The sequence below is a fragment of the Arvicanthis niloticus genome, chromosome 18, assembly GCF_011762505.2.
Source record: "Arvicanthis niloticus isolate mArvNil1 chromosome 18, mArvNil1.pat.X, whole genome shotgun sequence".
NCBI classification, from domain to species: Eukaryota; Metazoa; Chordata; class Mammalia; order Rodentia; family Muridae; genus Arvicanthis; species Arvicanthis niloticus.
Window position 1 is genome coordinate 51577297 of NC_047675.1, and position 18495 is coordinate 51595791.

The following is an 18495-nucleotide window of genomic DNA, read 5'->3' on the forward strand; positions in this document are numbered from 1 at the left end:
CACAGTTAGAATACAGGAGCATACGGCCATCCATGGCTGCATATGGGGTAGAGCCAGAACATAAACCATCATGAACGTACACATAAGTATCATAGGCTTAGTTCTTACCCTAAAAACATCTCCTTGTGTGTAAGTGAATAGATTAAATCTTAAAAACAACACAAATCTGAAACATGTCAGTTCCCAAGTGTGGTGGTTTGAATATGCTTGGCCCAGGGAGTGGCACTATTAGGAAATGTGGAGGGGGGTGTGGCCTTGTTGGAAGAAGTTGGTTTAGGCTTTGAGAACCTTCTCCTACCTTTCCAGAAGACAGTGTTCTCCTGTTTGCCTTCAGAACAAGATGTAGAACTACCAGCTCCTCCAGCTTCATGCCTGCCATGTTCCCACCATCGTGATAATGGACTGAACCTCAGATCCAGTAAGTCAGGCCCAATTAAATAGTGTCCTTTATAAGAGTTGCCTTGGTCATGGTGTCTGTTCACAGCAATGGAAACTAACTAAAACAGCAGGCATGGATGAGGGATGTTCAACACGATTCAGAGTGAGCTTGTTTAATAAGTATGGTAGCTGCATGCTGGGGGACACACTTTCCTCACAAGCATGTGGAACTGAGTTCACAGTTTCAGAACCTACAAAAAAAGCTGTGTGCAGTGGCAGGTGCCTACAGTCCCAAAGCTACAAGATGGGAAGAGAAGACTCACAGATCCCTGGAGACTCACAAGCCAGCCAGCCTGGCCTCTGTACTGAGGTCCAGGACAATGAGAGAACCTGTCTAAAACAGAGGATATAACGCATCTGAGGTCTGTCCTCTGATCTCTGTACACATGCTGGATACACATACACTTACATGTGCACCCACATACATAAATGTGTATACAATTGTGCATGTAAGTATGCATGCATACAAACACATATATATACACATATACACATATACCCACATATACACATACACACATACATACATATATACACACATACACATATATACACATTCACACATACATATACACACATATACACATATACACACACATACACACACATACAGACATATATACACATACACACATACATACACACATATACACATATTCATACATATATATACACATACACACATATACACATACACACACACACATACACACACATACAGACATATATACACATACACACATACATACACACATATACACATATTCATACATATATATACACATACACACATATACACATACACACACCCACATGCACACATTCATACATACATATACACACATACACACATATATACCCACACACATACATACACATATACACACATATATACACATACACACATACATATACATACATACACACATATACACACATACATACATATACACACATGCATACATATACACATATACACACATGCATACATACACACATATACATACATCTACACACATTCACACATACATGTACACACATACACACACACAGACATACATCTACATCCACACATACACATATATACACACATTCACACACACACACACACACACACACACACACACACACACACGAGCAACAAAAGGTCCCCTGAGAGCTGACACCAAGGTCAGATAACACAGGCAAAGGGCAGACTGACACCCCTGCTGTGATGTCATCAGAGAGACACAGGCGGAGTCTCACCTTCAGGACCCTGATTTACTCCTTTCTGCTCTGCTGCAGAGTCAGGCGGCATCACCTTAGCTGTACTGATGGATTCCAATAGGGAAACGAACTCCAGGAAGTTGGACTCATTTGGAATCTGTCCTTCCTTGGCCTCCAGGTCTGATTTGGAGGTTGGGATGGGTTTCTCGCCATCACTGACCACCTCCTTGGCGCTCTTACTCAGGAAGACATCGGTCCCGCTGTCCACGCTAAGCACACGGGTATGCCTTTTCTCATGGCTGCTCTTACAAGAGGCCGGGTCAAGGTTTGCCCGGCCCTCCCTGTTCCCCTCAGACTCAGGATCCACCCTGGATGTGAGTGTCGCAAGTGTGGGACCTGAGGTGGGACTTCCGTCCTTGGTGCTACACTCCCCAAGCCCAGAGCCAGAACAACGATCAGGTGACATCACTTCCATTCTCTCTAGGGTCCTTTCTCCTCCATTCCCTTCAGAACAAGAGACGCCTCTTCCTCCTCCATCCTCTGTTAACTCGAGGGTGATCAAAGGGATTCTGACCTGCTCAGGGTCTGCAGGACTGGCCCCTTCTGGGCCAGCAGGCTCTGCATTGGGCCTGACACTGGTTCTGTCGGAGCTGGTTACCCTCAGGTGCAGGGAGCTCTCCGGGTCACTGACGGAGTTTGGGGTGCTGCTCATGGTGATTACTATCTTAACGGGTTCATGCAGACTCAGTGGCTCTCCGGGCTGGGAGGTGTCAACGAGGGTCACTGCGACCTCGCCATCTGAGTCAACCACTTCCTGGTTCAAGGGCAGTTCCACCTGACCGGATGTCCGGGTCAGCTCCTCCTCTGTGGGTTTGGCTAGGACTGTGTTACACTGACAACAGCTGCTGCTCAGGCTGTCCTGAGGTGATCTGCTCTGTGGCAGTGCCCTGGTGGGGCCCTGGGTACACTTAGGCTGTGGAATCAGAACTGAGTGCTCGCTGCCCCACGGCTGGAAGGAGATGTCAGTTTCTAGTAAGTCATACTGGGACAATGACAGATGTGGCAACTTCTTCAAGGCTCCAGTGTTCACCAGGCCACTCTCAGACCTGTGGCGGGCTGGGCGCTGGCCAGTGCCACCTGACTCTTTCCCTTTTCTTGCTGTGAAGATTTCTGTGGTAACTGGCTTCCCCGGGCATGCTGGCCTCGGAGTGGGTTCTGCTGTACGCCCCTGAGAGGCAGGTAGACTTTCTGACTTCATGCCAGGTGAGGTAGATGACACCAGTGCCTCAGGTTGATCCTCTGACAGAACGACACCTGAGATGGATGACAAGGTGATGTGAGACTCATCTGTGGTGATGTTTAATACCTCAGGGTAAAACATTTAAAACCAAAACCAAAACCAGCAACAAAGGCACCAAGATGTTTCTCTGTGTGTGTGTGTATGTGTGTATACATAAGTGTATGTGTGTGTGCACATGCATGAGCATGTGTGTATATGTGTGTTTATGTGTGTGCAAGAATGAGTGTGTGTATGTGTGTACATCCATGAGTGTGTATGTGTATTTGTGAGTGTGTATGTGTGTATATAAGTGTGTGTGTGCACCCATGAGTGTGTGTATGTGTGTGCATACATGATTGTGTCTGTGTGTATGTGCACCCATGAGTGTGTATGTGTGTATACCCATGAGTGTGTGTATGTGTGTGCATGCATGTGTGCGCATGTGTGTGCATGTGTGAGTGTCCATGTATGTCTGTGTGTATGTGTGCACCCATGAGTGTGTGTATGTGTGTGCATGCATGAATATGTATGTGCATGTGTGAGTGTGTATATATGTGTGCATTAGTGCATACACTGGCATGCATGATTGCACGCACATTCATGTGAACACGTATGCACTTGTGCCTGTATGTGGAGGACCAAGGTTGACCTCAGCTGCCATTCAGATGCCATCCACCTTGTTCTTTGAGACAGTGTCTCTCACATTGGCCTAAAACTCACCCACTGGGCTAGGCACTGGCCCGGTGAGCCTCAGGGATTTCCTGTGTGTCTCCTCAGTGCTGGGATTGTAAGTATGTACATAATGCCCAGCTTTTCATGCAGGTTCTGGGGATTTGACTTGGGTCCTCATGCTTATGAGGTAAAAACTTTGACTTCTGCGCCATCCTAGCCCCTGGGTGCTAGTTGATAGAAATGTCCTTCTACTGTGTCTACTGTGGCTCCTGAGACATCCATATTTACAACTGTGACTCACACTTTTCTCCTTTGCTGTGCTGAGGCCTCAGGAGGCAGAGCAGTGTGGTTTAAATCACAGGTTCAGGCCTTGTGGTTGGGAAGGGCGGGGCTCTGCTCTCCACCACCCTCTCCTCTTGGGCAAGTTACTTGGTCCCTCCAAAGCAAGGGAAACAACTGTGATCCAGTGGACAAGTCAGACAAGCTCCTTCCTTGCTCTGAGGGGCTACTGTGGGCACCACAGAATGCTTAAGTATCATCCTGGCTTCTGCCTGCTCCATGTGGCTGCACTCTGTCCTCACCGTGACAATCAAAAAGGCTTCAGCATGGTCACATGTCCATGGAGAACAGAACCCTCCAAGAAAGACTCATAGCTTTGAGCCTAACACCTGCACCTCAGAGCTGACGGGTTAGCTCAGAGTTAAGAGTGCTCTCTGCTCTTGTAGAGGAGCCTAGTTCAGTTCTAGCACCCACATCAGGTAATTCGAATCTGCCTGTAACCCCAGCTCAGGGTAGCCTGGCACCCTCTTCTGCCCTCTGTGGACACCTGCACTTACCTGTGGGAGCTTGTGTGCATACAGAAATACACACATATACACATGACTAAAAATAAATCTTTTTAAAGGATTTTATTTCCCTGAGGATGCAGCTGTGATTACATATCGAACAATGGAAACACTCTACCTTTGAGGTCTTCTACTGTCTCCTGTGCCGGCAACTCCTGCGGAACCAGAAAGCAAACATCAAGATAGGATTCAGCTCACTGCACGTTCTGCACAGTCCCCACAGCCGGCCATCACCCTCCAGCGGCAGCTCAGTCTGGCCAACTGGTTCATAGGGAAGGGACACCTCAGACTCTGTGCTTAAGTGTTTATAACATGGGGGAAGAAGATGGATTCTGAAACATGTCTAAGGGCAGACGTCCTCCCAAGATGGTTGCATGGTAACAGAAAGGAGGAGGATGCTAATGAAGAAACAAAAACCCAAAGGAATAAGGCATATCTATCGTGGATTGAGACCTGTAAAGCTATCCTATGTGAGAGGTGATATATTGGGATTCCAAAAAGCAAGATTTAGTGCAGAGAGCAGTGGAGAGAAAGATGGCAGTCCTTACAAGTGGGAAGTGTAAATGTAATTGTTGCTTTTACTTGCTCAGAAGAAGTGATGAGAGCCATACCCAAGCTTTATGAATACATGGCTTGGGCTGAGCCCAGAGTGTTTTTGTCTAACTCCGTACAATTTAATCTTCTGCAAGCCTAAATCTTCAAGTCTTCAGCTTCCAGCCTCTGTCTGCAAACCCAGGCCTAGACTGTTTCAGCCCCTGAGACTCACTGCTGAATAAACTCATTCCTTTTAGCTCTTCCTGAGCTCTAGTTCACTGGCTCCACTCAACTGTACTGGCTCCTCTTCAAGCTGACTGATTCAAACTGGTTTCTCTCTGCTTCTATCTCAGTTGCTCTGCCTGGAGAAACAGCCTTTGAACTCTACAAACTGAGCTGCTCCGAACTGAACAGAACTGCTCTGAGCTGAACTGATTCAACCTTCTCTCCCTCACCTGTGGCTTCCAAACCGCCTCCCTTTTCTGTATTCTCCTGAGAGATGGGCATGTCCTATCTCTGACTCATTCTGTCAAATCTTTCTCTGATTTGTCACTTTGTCTGCCCCTCAGTTAGATGTCATTGTTTGGGATTAAAGGTGTGTCTGCATTCCAGCCAGAGGGATCAAAGCTGTGTATTCCAGCCAGATCCTATCTTTGAATGTAATCCCTTGCTAGATTAAAATTCCCTCCCACAGGGAAGCACTAACAATCTGATGACTTCATGGCTGACTGGAGAAGAGAAAAGGAGGGTAGAGGTTTGCACCGTGGTTCTCTGACAGGGAAGATAGCATGAGAGGCTGCTGGTGTTCTGGAAACACACAGTAGGTGAAGTCTGATGTCTAAGTGTACCCAGGGGCCATTTCCGCAGTCCACAGCATGAGAAACACAAAGAGCCAGTGCAACCACCCCTGCTCCCCATGGATGCTCCACACTAGGGAGTGAACGCCAAAACAACAGGAAGAGATCACCAACCAATGGCCCCGAGGAACGCTGGGAGTGGACACTCTGCCCTCGGGAGCTGAAGCAGAGGGGTGGTGTGGTCAGGCTCCCTCGAGGCTCTTCCTTCTTGGTGCTGTGAATCTGTCTGTTATTGCTGACCCAGGGTGAGAAAGAGCAGATGTTACCAGAGAACCAGGCTCTTCTATGTGTCTCCCCAACTATTCCCCTGGGCTCTATTCTTTATATGCAAATCTTATTTTTAACAGCACATAAACTTTCCTTTAAAATTAGAAGACACACTCTAATCCATCCTTCCTCCCTTTCTCCCTCCCCACTTCTGTGTGTGTGTGCTCGTGTGCCTGTACACATGCATGCATGCATGCATGCATGCACACAAGCGTGAGCATGTGTGAATATATGTTTATGTCTGGGTTTTTGTGTACATGTCGGAATGTACCTGTGGAACCCAGAGAGAGCTCAACCTCAGGTATAGCTCAGCTGCCATCTACTTTGTTTGTTGAAACAATGTTTCTCATTGGTCTGGAACTTGCTGATTTGTCTAGGCCAGAGGCCAACAAGCTGCAGGGATCTGTCTGCCTCCAGAATCCCCAATAATAGGATTACAAGGTTCTATCATCTAACACTGTGCCTGGCTCTTTACATGAATTCTGGGAATCAAGCCCACCTCCTCATGTATCCTCTACTGCCTGGGAGACACGCCTTCAAAGACAAACTATAAAAAGTGAAACAAGCTTTGTGCCCGTACGTTTCCCTCTAGCTCTGATCCTGGACCTCACTCTGTGTGACCTCTGTCTCAACACACACTATTCCTCAAGATTCTTTGATGTACTCTGTGAATCTAAAAACAAGATAAAATACTTAAATAGACTATTTTGCATTGTTTAGCCTAAGCTAAATGAGTTTCAGATCCTAGTGTAAAGCTAGATTGATGACCAGATAAAACATCCAGATTGTAAAAAAAAATCAATTCTATTAATTTTAGTTTTAAATATAAGCAAAGTATACAGACCCATGTCTGCCTGGAATCTTTACCCTTGTATATAACTCATAAGTAGAAGGCAACTTCTATTTTATTTATTTATTATTTATTTATTTATTTACTTATTTATTTATTTATATTTTGAGCCTAAGTGTTGAGTAGCACACGTTGACCTGGAACTCACTACGTACCTATAGATGACCTTGAACTCCTGATCCTCCCCCCTCCACCATGCACAAATCACTCTACCAGATTTCCATGGTGGCCAGCCTTGAACCCAGGTCTTTTTGCTTGCTAGGCAAGTGTTCTGCAGGCTGAGATACAACCCCACCGCAGCAGCAACATTGTAACTAAAAGCAGATCTTTCCCTTTGGAAGTACGTGCTATTCTTGATAAGGATACCTTGGGTTTTTGTGCCTGGCCATGTGCTGGCTGCTGGCCTCTCCCTCTGGCCTCCACTTGCTTCTCTTTCTTGGGGATCGGTGCTGGATTACTTCTCCCTTGTCGAACATGAGGTGCAGGCGGTAGCTGATAAGCTTGATGACTGCAAAGAAGATGGTCACAGAGCCGCAGTAGAACAGCGCAGTGAGGACATTTGGAGGGAAAGCCTGCAGGAGAGAAGAGGGAAGGGACATTCTTGCCGACAGGCTTCCTCTTTGCTTTAAACCTCTAAGCACAGTCAGCTCTTAATTGCACATAAGTCTGGGAAGATATCAAGTGCTTCTGGCTCCGGGACATTTTTCATAATATATTACCTATTTACCTTTGGTTTTTCTTGCTTCTTGAGTTCTCATCAGTGACTTGGATGACCAGTGTTCCTACTAATTTCTTTGATTTTCATATCTGAATGTTTTATTACTGAATTTAGGATTACTGAGGATGTTACAAGAAGTAGCAGTATTCAACCTTTACACAGTGTATGAACTATTCTACGGTTTATCTGTGTTGCTGTCAGTGCATGAGTTAAAACAGGGCAGGGAGCACAGCTCAGTGGTAGAGCACTTGCCTGTGTGGAGCCCTAAACTCAATTCCCAGCACTGAGAGAGAAAGGAAAAATAAAAAACCTACCGAGGCAGGGGAGTTGGCTCAGCCTGTAAAGTGCTCACCACACAGACGTGAAGACCAGAGTTCAATCTCTGGAACCCAGGAGAAGAAGCCAGGCACAGTGGCTTGCACTGATAACACCAGTGCTAAGAAGGCAGAGCCAGGAGGATTCTGGGTGCCCAGCAGGCCGTGGGATGCTAGTGTCTCTAATATCCACTGCCATTCTTGCCACTACCACCCACCCTTCATCATTAAAATGATACCTGGATTTACTACTACTTATTAGCTGGTCTCCAAACCATAGATACTGTTAACAATTCAGGTAATAAAGTCAGATACAGTTTAAAAATGTAACAAAGAACTTCAGAGCAAATGTTTTTACTTAGCTGGTGCAGTGGGTCAGATACATAAGAAGAAAACTGTGGAAGGAGCCAGTGACTTTTCTCACTGTGTGACCAATGTCTGACAAGAAGCAGCTTAAAGGAGGGGGTCCTTTGGGCTCACACTTTAAAGAGATATGGCCCAGTATGAAGGGAAAACATGGGAGCAGGCAGGGAAGTATGCTGGTGGGACCCCAAACCTCTTCAAATCTTGATGAAACAGGAAGCAGAGAGTGGACAGGAAGTGGGACTGGGCTATATTACTTCAAGGCCCACCCTCAATGAACCACTTCCTTCAGTGAGGCATCATCTCCCAAAGGTCCATAATCTTCCCAATCAGAACCACTAGCTAGGTAGCATGTGTTCAAACAGGTGAACCTGTGGGTGACATTTCACATAACAAATCACAGCAAACATTTTCTGGTAAAGGCTGTTTTCCAGGAGGATTCCTTGGGGATATTTCTTATGGCAGACATTTTTCTTCTTCCCTGGCTATTAAATACATTAGTATAGTCTTTCTTTTGGAAATAACAGAAGAAAAAGATAATGGACTGTGTTTTAGCTTTCTTCCATTTTTCTTCTCCGACCCCCCACCACTTTTCATATGTGGATACAGTGTATGCATGGCTGTATGCATGTTTGGTATGCATGGTGGCACGTGTGGGGTGCTTATGGGCATGGATGAATGTACATGTGGAAATCCAAGGCTGAGATCAAAAATCACCACCCCTCATTTCTTCACCTTATTCACTGATGCAGGGTCTCTCAATCAAACCCAGAGCTCACTGACAGGGTCTCTCAATCAAACCCAGAGCTCACCAACATGGTGAATCTCACTTAACCAACTCACTAGAAGGATGCCCTGTCTCTGCTTTCTGACGATGGGATTTCTGGTGGGTTGGTCACCGACCTGATGTTCTGTGTGGATTCTGAAAATCCAAATTCACACTTGCTCTTCTGGTACTGCAATTGCTGAGCCTCCTCCCCATCTTCCATCTGCCTTTTCTTTTGAGATGGTAAAGATTAGTGATATATATATATATATATATATATATATATATATATATATATGGATAAATCTTTACATCAGAGAATTAAAGGACTAGAAGAGTCTTAATAGCCCTCAAAGATCAAAAAGTCTCTATTTCTTTTCTATATTTAAGACAAATCAATAGCCATAAATGAGCTAAAGCCATTGATGTTTGATTTAATGCTCTATAATTTGCTTTCGATGCTGAGGTATGAGGGATACTAGAGGGTGACTATCACACTAGAAGACGATGATGGGAGGGAGGGAGGCAGGGAGGGAGGGAGGGAAGGAGAGGTAGAGGAAGAAAAGGAGGGAGGGAGGGAGGGAAGGAGAATGTGAGGAACTGAGGCAAGAAGCAGCAAGCCTGAAGGGCTGAGGATTTCAGACACCAGAGGCCTGAGAACTTTAATGCTAACTGCTGCCAAGAGCAGAGAGCCCAAGAGCCAGAGCTCTCATCCTTGTATTAGCTGAGCACCCCAATACTGGATGTTTTCGTTAGGGTTTTACTGCTGTGAACAGATACCATGACCAAGGCAAATCTTGTTAGGGTTTTACTGCTGTGAACAGACACCATGACCAAGGCAAGTCTTGTTAGGGTTTTACTGCTGTGAACAGACACCATGACCAAGGCAAGTCTTGTTAGGGTTTTATTGCTGTGAACAGACACAATGACCAAGGCAAGACTTATAAAGGACAGCAATTAATTGGGACTGGCTTACAGGTTCAGAGGTTCAATCCATTACCATCAAAGTGAGAGAAGGGCAGCATCTGTGCAGGCAGAGTTGAGAGTTCTACATCTTCATCTGAAGGCTGCTAGTGGAAGACTCACTTCCAGGCAGCTAGGACTAGGGTATTTAAAGCCCATGCTCACAATGACACACCTAGGCCACACCTCCATAGTGCCACTCCCTGGGCCAAGTATATACAAACCATCACACTGGAGGTGTGTTCAGAAGCTGCAAACCTAGTAGATACTACCTGCTGCTGCTCACTGCTACGGGAAGCTGAGGATTGCAAGAGCTGCTGAGATGCTGGGACCACTAATGCCCACAAGTGTCTGGCTGCTAAAGAGTGTGGTTCTCAACTTGTGGGTCATGACCCCTCTGGGGATTGGACTGACCTTTTTACAGGGGTTGTTGAAGACTGTCGGAAAGCACAGATATTTACAATATGATTCATAACAGTTATCAAGTAGCAACAATAATACTTTTATGGGTGGGGAGGTCATCACACATGAGGAACCGTATTAAAGGGTGGCAGAGTTAGGAAGGTTTTGAACTTCTGGCCTGGAGTAAGAGGCTTCTGCTCTCAGAGCTTGAGCTACAAGCTTCTGGGTCTTCCAGACCACAGCTTGGGCCTCTGAGAACCCAGGATTCCGGTGACCAAACTGCATCTCCTTTAGTACTGAGTCTCCATCCAAGGAGAGTAGAAGAGCCAGGGCAAATGACCGATTACAACTGCACATCAAAGGAATTCTGGGGGGAATGGATTGGAGGTGCCTGCCACCTAACCATGAGGACCCGAGCAGCCCCGAGTACCCGTGTCAAAAGCACGTGTGGCAGTATATGCTTGCAATCCCACGTCTGGGGAGATGGGGATGGAAGGATTCCGTGAACTCATGGGCCAACCAGCCTAGTAGAATTGGGGGACTTCAGGTTCTTTATTATTATTATTATTATTATTATTATTATTATTATTATTATTGGTTATTTTATTTACACTTCAAATGTTATCCCCCTCCCCAGTTTCCCCTCCACAAGCCCCTATCCCCTATCCCCTCCCCCTCCCCCTCCCCTGACTCTATGAGGGTGCTCCCCCTGCCCCCTACTTCTGCCTCAGTGTCTTAGCATTTCCCTGCCCTGGGCATTAAGCCTCCACAGGACCAATGGCCGCCCCTGATGCCAGATAATGCCAGCCTCTGCTACATATCCAGCTGGAGCCATGGGTCCCCCATATGCACTCTTTGGTTGGTGGGTTTAGGGACTCCAGGTTCTAAATCGTAGAGCAATTGAAGAGGACACCCCATACCACAATGTGTCCTCTACACATTCATGGTTCACAAGCACATATCACACAGACCCACACACATACACACACAAAATGATGTCAACTATAACAGGACAGAACACACCTAAAGGGAGCAAGGGAGTAAGGTAAATGGACACTCCCATAAGTAGAATGACACCAACTGAGAAAGCTTGGAAGAACAGAGACGCAAAGTCAATTTCTTTCTTTCTTTTCTTTTCTTTCTTTCTTTCTTTTTTTTTTTTTTTTTGGTTTTTCAAGACAAGGTTTCTCTGTGTAGCCCTGGCTGTCCTGGAACTCACTCTGTAGACCAGGCTGGCCTCAAATTCAGAAATCTGCCTGCCTCTGCCTCCCAAATGTTGAGATTAAAGGTGTGTGCCACCACTGCCCAGCGCAAAGTCAATTTCTTAAGTGCCATGGTGGTAAGTATTTTAAACCAGATTATGACAACCACTGAGTTTAAGACTGCTGGGGATGAAATCGGTATAGTCTTCAATTCACCTATTACTAAATGCAGAAAGGGAATATGTACTTCACAATGCAGAAACCGGGCAGACTCTGCCCTGACTGGTGACCACAGTCAACAGCAGCATTAACGGGCACAGGGGTGGGGGAGTATGTCATGTCCCTCTGATGTGATGCACAAGGACACAGCCTTGTTTTGATTCACCTTCCCAAGCCCCTAGTCACACATGTGATCCCAGAAAACCGAAAGTTAAGAAACATTCTGTAAGTGTTATAAATTCTATAAAACAATTTTAAATGCCACAAAAGCCGAAGGGGTTGAGGACCCTCTGGAGTAAAGGTTAATTAAAGACCTAGAAGCCTTGCAAGATCCTCTACTGAATCTTGGATCCAGAAAAAGCAAGATGCCCTTCCACCCAGAACATAATGGGGGAATCTGTATAGAAACCAGACATTAGACAAGAGAGTCATTTCAGCTACTGTCTTGATGTGAGGATGATATGGTAACTGTCAGCCCTCTCAAGATACACAGCATTGTCATGATGCAGGCAGCATCTTGTGGCCCATCGCTTATTTTGAAATACTACACCATGTATATATTAATACATAAAGAAGGCAGTGAGGTAGATGGGTGAAGCTTGTGATGGTGATTCCTGTCAATTTCATGGGATCTAGAGTCACATACAAGGCAAGCCTCTGGGCACGCCTGAGTGGGAGGTTCCAGACTGGGTACTTGCTGTTGGAGAATCCACCCTAAATGTGGATGGCCCTACCCCATGTGCTGGGTCCCAAACTGAATAAAAAGGATTTGTTGAGCTAAGTACCAGCATTCTCCTCTCTCTACCTCCTGACTGAGCCTCCTCTCTCTGCCTCCTGACTGAGTCTCCTCTCTCTGCCTCCTGACTGAGCCTCCTCTCTCTGCCTCCTGACTGAGCCTCCTCTCTCTGCCTCCTGACTGAGTCTCCTCTCTCTGCCTCCTGACTGAGTCTCCTCTCTCTGCCTCCTGACTGAGTCTCCTCTCTCTGCCTCCTGACTGAGTGCATAACATGGCCAGCGGGCCTCACACTTCTATCTCCAAGTCTCTCCCTTCACGATGGACTGCACCCTCCAATTGTGAGCCTAAGTAAACCTTCCTGTTCTACGCTGCTTTTGTATGTTGCCACAGCAACGAGGATGGTAATTAATACACATGGTAAAACACTAAGAAGTGTTTTATCTAGTGAACATGGTGTAATACCCTTTGTACAAGTCTTGCAACTTTTCTGAACGTTAGACACCCCCCCCCAAAAAAAAAAAAAAAAAAAAAAAAAAAAAAAAAAAAAAAAAAAAAACCAAAACAACCGAAAGTCAGGGACCTTGGTACGGAGAGGCAGGAGGTTCAGAAGCTCAAGGACAGCGTGGAATACATGAGACTCTGTTTCAAAACACAAAAACAGTAGCAAACAAAACAAAACAAAATCCTTGGGATACAAAGTAACTCATCTCCTATCTCAAGCTTCTAGTTGTGTTTAAGTGGGGTTTTTTTTGTTATTTTGTTTGTTTGTTTGTTTACTCAGAGTCGAACTCAGACTCCTAGTGGCTAATAAGTCTGATGAGGTCTATCCCAGACAACTTACCTCAATATGCCCTACTGTTGGGGGCCGACTTTTAGCAGAAAGCGGCTATCAGCTTTGCAGCCATCTTGAGCCATATACCCTGACATGAGACTTGGATTACAATAGCCTACAACAGCTGAGCACACTCCGATAATCTTGGTTTAGATACCTTGAGATTAAAGGTGTGTGAGATTAAAGGTGTGTGAGATTAAACGTGTGTGAGATTAAAGGTGTGTGACTTAAGAGTGTGACTTAGAAGTGTAGAGATCAGATTTAGAGACAAGACCTAAGGGCATGATTAAAGGTGTGACCAAAAGGCATGGCTTAGAAGTGAGACATATAAAGGCGAGAGGCAGACAGAAGAGAGATGAGAGAATCAGACACTTAGAGGATCAGATACTCTTTAGGGAGACTCTTTAGAGAGTACAGCTAGACTTGGGACTTGGATTAGGAAGAGAGACTGAAGAATAAACGGGATTGAATCACACTCTGTCCGTCCTCACTCTCTTTCTTGCTGAACCCCGACCCGAGGACCGGAGCAGCAGCTTGGGCCGGGATACAGTGGCCGCCAAACTCGAGGCAGCTGGGGCTTCAATATCCTACCACCCTCTCTATTACATAACAAGCTCATCTCTTTTCTTTCAGCAGTGGGCAGACACCCTGACTTACTCACTTTGGAGTCTTTCCCTGGGTTGGAAGACCCTTGACCTCATGGTCCAGCTGTCTCTTTCTCTTCTTTGAGATCACAACCAGAAGACCAGGTAGCCATACACATGGGCCACCACCACTCTCTGGAGAGGCCTCCACTTAGAAAACTAAGGTCTAGATAGGTCCAATGTCAGTCTAATAAGCTGAGAAGTCTAGGTCCAAGCCAGACTGTCCCAAAGAAGACTTCATACTCATACGTACTGTCTCAATGAGCTCCACTGCTCGCACAGACTGGTTCTAGTGGCCAGTAAGATAGCTCAGTGAGTATAGGCGCCTGCCACCAATCCTGATGACCTCATTTTGATCCATGGAGTCCACACAGTGGAGCCCCTGCCAAGTTGTCTTCTGACCTCTCTGCGTGCTTTCAAGTACATACACACACACACACACACACACACCCCTCTTGTTCTACAGCTGAGGAAAATAAAAATGTCAAAATCAGTTAACTTCTTCCAAGGTCCCAGAACTGGGAAAAGCTGGGTCCAGATTTCAAATGAGACAGTTTGCCTTCAGAACAACAGCCCTGGACAAACTGTCAGAAAAACAAACAAACAAACAAACAAAAAAAAAAAAAAAACAAAAAAAAAAAAAAAAAAAAAAAAAACGAGCCAGGGTCTAGGGGTGCCAAGCCACCAGGGATCTCGAATGTCAGACTCAGGATCTGTCAGCCAGGAAAACTCATTGAAGATTTTGTAGAGAACATGACCACGTACTGTTCTAGGGGCAAAGCCCTTCACAGGCATATCAAAGTCGGCTCCTCGACTCACCGGCCAGCAGCTTTTGAAGGGAGCTTCGTCATGCCTTGAGCTACCTATATGTTTAACTGACCTATGAAGGTCATAGGTAACCATTCAACAAGCATTCACTACCCCTGTCCCCCAATGGTGGCCATCCCAGAGGAGGAGTTGCCACACTGCTCCAGCACACGGATATGACATTCATCCACTCCTGTATTTTTTAATTTTTTTCAGACTTCTCTACACTGTGTTGTTGAAACTGCAGAGTGATTGACAGCAGAATCTACCTTCCTAAAGCAAAACAGGAAGAGTAGAAGAAACGACTAGCAACCGAAATCAGGTCGCCGGGTGGGGTGGGGGTGGGGGGCTCATACTGCCTTTTCATTGCGACCGCACATAACGTGTTATAGCTGATATCATCCGGAGCCGTGAGGCCTAGGGTTGGTACCCACAAACCAGTCTCAACAGTTCTGACAGCACAGCCTGACTCATCCAGGCAGCCCGCATCAATTCTTAATGAGCTCACAATCCCCAAAGTCCTACAGACTTTTCCCCTTCCCTGCGATTCCCCTGTGCCCTGCAGGACTGCTGTCCCAAAACCCCCTCCCTCATTCTTTGGTCCCTACTTCTCAAGTCACTGTCCCCTTCCCTTCCGGGCCTCGTCTGCGGCTCCCCCTCCCCTTTTCTTTCATAACCTTACTTCCTATTTAGTTCTTCCCATCTCCTTCCTCTCCTTCCTTCTCTCCCCTTCCTTCTCTTCTCCTGTTAATTTTCCTTTCCGCTTCCTGTTTCTCCTCCTTTTCCTTTCCTCCTCCCCGTCCTCCATCCATCCCTAGGCTGGGGACTCACCAGGTGCAGTGCCAGTGGCAGCAGGAGCAGAAACAGCCACAGGTAGAGGTGGCAGCTGTTAGTGAATTTGCTATGCTCCGGATCGTGGTACCAGCCCCCTGTGAGCGCGGCCCACACGCCCTGCCTGAGCAGCTGCAGCACCTGGGACGCCATGCCCGCAGAGTCAGGCAGGAACCGCGCGCGACCTGGGGCTCAGCACCCTAAGCTCAGCACCCTGGGGCTCAGTACACCGGTGCGTACCGGTGTGCTCCAGTCACGCCCCCGCCCCCGCCGCCGCCGCCCAAACCGCGGCAGACCCTGAACAGCACGGACGGGCACAGCGCGGTGCTGGAGCCGGCTGGGGCTGCCAGGCAGGTGCGCGCCATGTCCAAGGGAAGGAGGATTTTCCCATCATGCTCCGCGATGGCTGCTCAAGGATGCTCCCGCGGCTCCGCCCCGTGCCTACCCAAGTCTACGAAGGAGCTTAGTCCCTCCCTTTCCTTGGTGGCTGGAACTCCGCCTGCCTTTTCCCCTGAGTTTCTCAAGAGTGAGTTTGCAAGGTGTGATAACCAAGAATGTTCCCGTGTGAGAGCCACAGACAGGAAACTCCTTGGCTTTTGTTTTTATTTTGTCGCCTGCCCCCAAAGGTTTGTATAACCACGAGGCCTAGGCTTGCGGCATTCAAAGCGATGTCCTCTGAGCTCCGCCTGTGGGGTTTTGGTCCCTGTGACCTTGGATGGCTACAGACTAGAGGCTTTGAAGTTTTATGCACGACATGATCTGCTCCCACTGACTTTGTTTCCACCCTGACTTTTCTCCTCCCCCCTCCCAATTACCTAATTGGGCGCACAGAAATGATAGCCGCCGTTCTGAAATAATTGTCGGAGCCTCAATTAACTACACATTTTTACTTTACATTGTTTTATCTTACTTGTGAGGCACGGTCTCACTCTGTAGAGTGAATTGGTTTGGAAGAGATTATGTGGCTCTGGCTGGCCTGGAGATTCACGGCTATCCTCCAGAGTATTGAGATTATGCGCGCAAGCAACTACATCTAGCTTTCTGTCTTCTTATATGTTTACTGAACGTTAATCCGGGATAGCAATCTACCATTTTAACCAGGAGCAGAGAGGACAGAGAAGGGAGGATTGAAAAAGAGAAGAGCAGATTTTGATTGAGGCGCTAGGTGGCGCTACAGCGCGGCTAGAATAGAGTAAAGCCCGTTATTGGAATTGCCAACAGGCAAGGAGTGATAATCAGGGAGAATTCCATACAGCGGAAAGCTTGTTCACAAAATAACGGCTCTAATTTTTAAGTTTGTTTGCTCTTCACATGTGTCCCATTGTGTATTCTGTGTGCCTCGTGGGGATATTGTTTATCTTTGGTCTTTTTATTTCTCTTTTAATTTTCTATACGAGGGTCCCTGAAGCACAGGATAGAAATAATGCAAGGGAGATATTGAGTTTCAGCTGAATACCTTTCGAAGAAATAAGAAAATAACTTCAAATATTAAGGTAATGCGCCATGATCCCAAACTCTAAATGAGATTAAAAACAAACAAACAAACAAACAAACAAACGTTAGCTTTAAAGTAAACCCTAGGACCTTGACTTCTGTAGTCATAAAGTAAAAAGCTGATGTAAACTGTCTCACAGAGACAAGAAAAATACAGACGAAGCAGCTAAAGCCAACTGTTTCCAAATCCTGAAATGCAATGAAGCCACAGACAAAATGAAAAATAATTTGTTTAATATATATATTAATCAAAGCAACTCTTTGTTACATGTGTACAGGAGCTGCTTTCTCCGTCCCAGGCAAGAACGCTGTTCTGAGTTAAGAGAAGGTAGAAAGGACTACAGGCAACAACTTGAATCCACACGGAGATCCCACAGCCCTGTAAGGGAAGTTGTTAAACAGCAAATACGAAACACGTATAAACATGTTGTATATGTTAGTCCCTTTGTCCTGATGTCTGTTTAAAAGGACAACAGCAAAATGTAAAAATCATAAAACTGTGGCCAGTGAAATAACACAGAGGCTTTGAGCATTTTCTGTTTTTGCAGAGCACCAGAGTTTGGAGTTTGTAAGTCCAGATCTAGGAGACCTGGCACTCTTTTCTGGACTTCAAGGGCACTGGGTTTGGACACAGGAGACATAAGTACAGTCAAGATACCCATGCACATAAGAACAAAAATAAATAAATCTTTTCGAAAATAGGTTGTCATCTTCAGGTACTGGGCACTTATCAATAGCTGCTGAATCAATCTGTGTAGGGAAAAGAAATGGTGTGTGTGTGTGTGTGTGTGTGTGAATATCTGTGCCTGCTAGCTATTCCTTTTAGCAAATTATACCGAGAAGAAATATTTTTTTTTTAATTAAAATGCCAGACCCTTGGATGGAGTTGACTCCATAGCCTGAGTTACCCAGTCTCCCACGGGAAGTGACTCCGCTATAACTGGGCTCATTCTGTTGTGTTGGGTCACGTGATAAGTATTGGGATCCCTTTGCAATGAGAGCTTAGCTCAGTTTGATGAGTACAGGATGGCGTGAGGATGAAGCCGACTTTGAAATCAAGGAGAAAAGAAAGACAACAAGCCTAAAGAAATCAGTGGAATGTTTTAGTGGGTGTAAATGAAGGAATGAACACATCTGGAGAGAGGCAACCCCTCAAAAATAAAAGGTAAACATACAGGGTAAATGTGTACCTTACAGGTGTGGGGCCATAAAAGAAGTAAGTCAATGGCTCACCTCAGCAGAGAGAGGGCAACCAT

At 46.1% G+C, this 18495-nt stretch overlaps 1 protein-coding gene across 3 annotated transcripts in view; it reads right to left on the reverse strand.

The window, feature by feature from the left end:
* Positions 1–16108, reverse strand: part of Pcnx2 (pecanex 2) — a 149180-nt gene extending 133072 nt beyond the window's left edge. The window contains exons 1-5 of one of the 3 annotated variants that reach the window (XM_076916055.1): positions 15746–16089; positions 7315–7520; positions 5946–6066; positions 4559–4595; positions 1684–2958 (exon numbers count right to left, since the gene is read on the reverse strand). In XM_076916055.1, coding sequence (XP_076772170.1) covers positions 1684–2958; positions 4559–4595; positions 5946–6066; positions 7315–7520; positions 15746–15898 — 1792 coding nt within the window. In that variant the 5' untranslated portion in view covers positions 15899–16089. Of the gene's footprint in view, positions 1–1683; positions 2959–4558; positions 4596–5945; positions 6067–7314; positions 7521–15745 lie in introns of all 3 variants that reach the window. The other 2 variants (XM_034523088.2, XM_076916056.1) reach the window with 2 other exon arrangements.
* Between the last annotated feature and the right edge of the window lie 2387 nt (positions 16109–18495).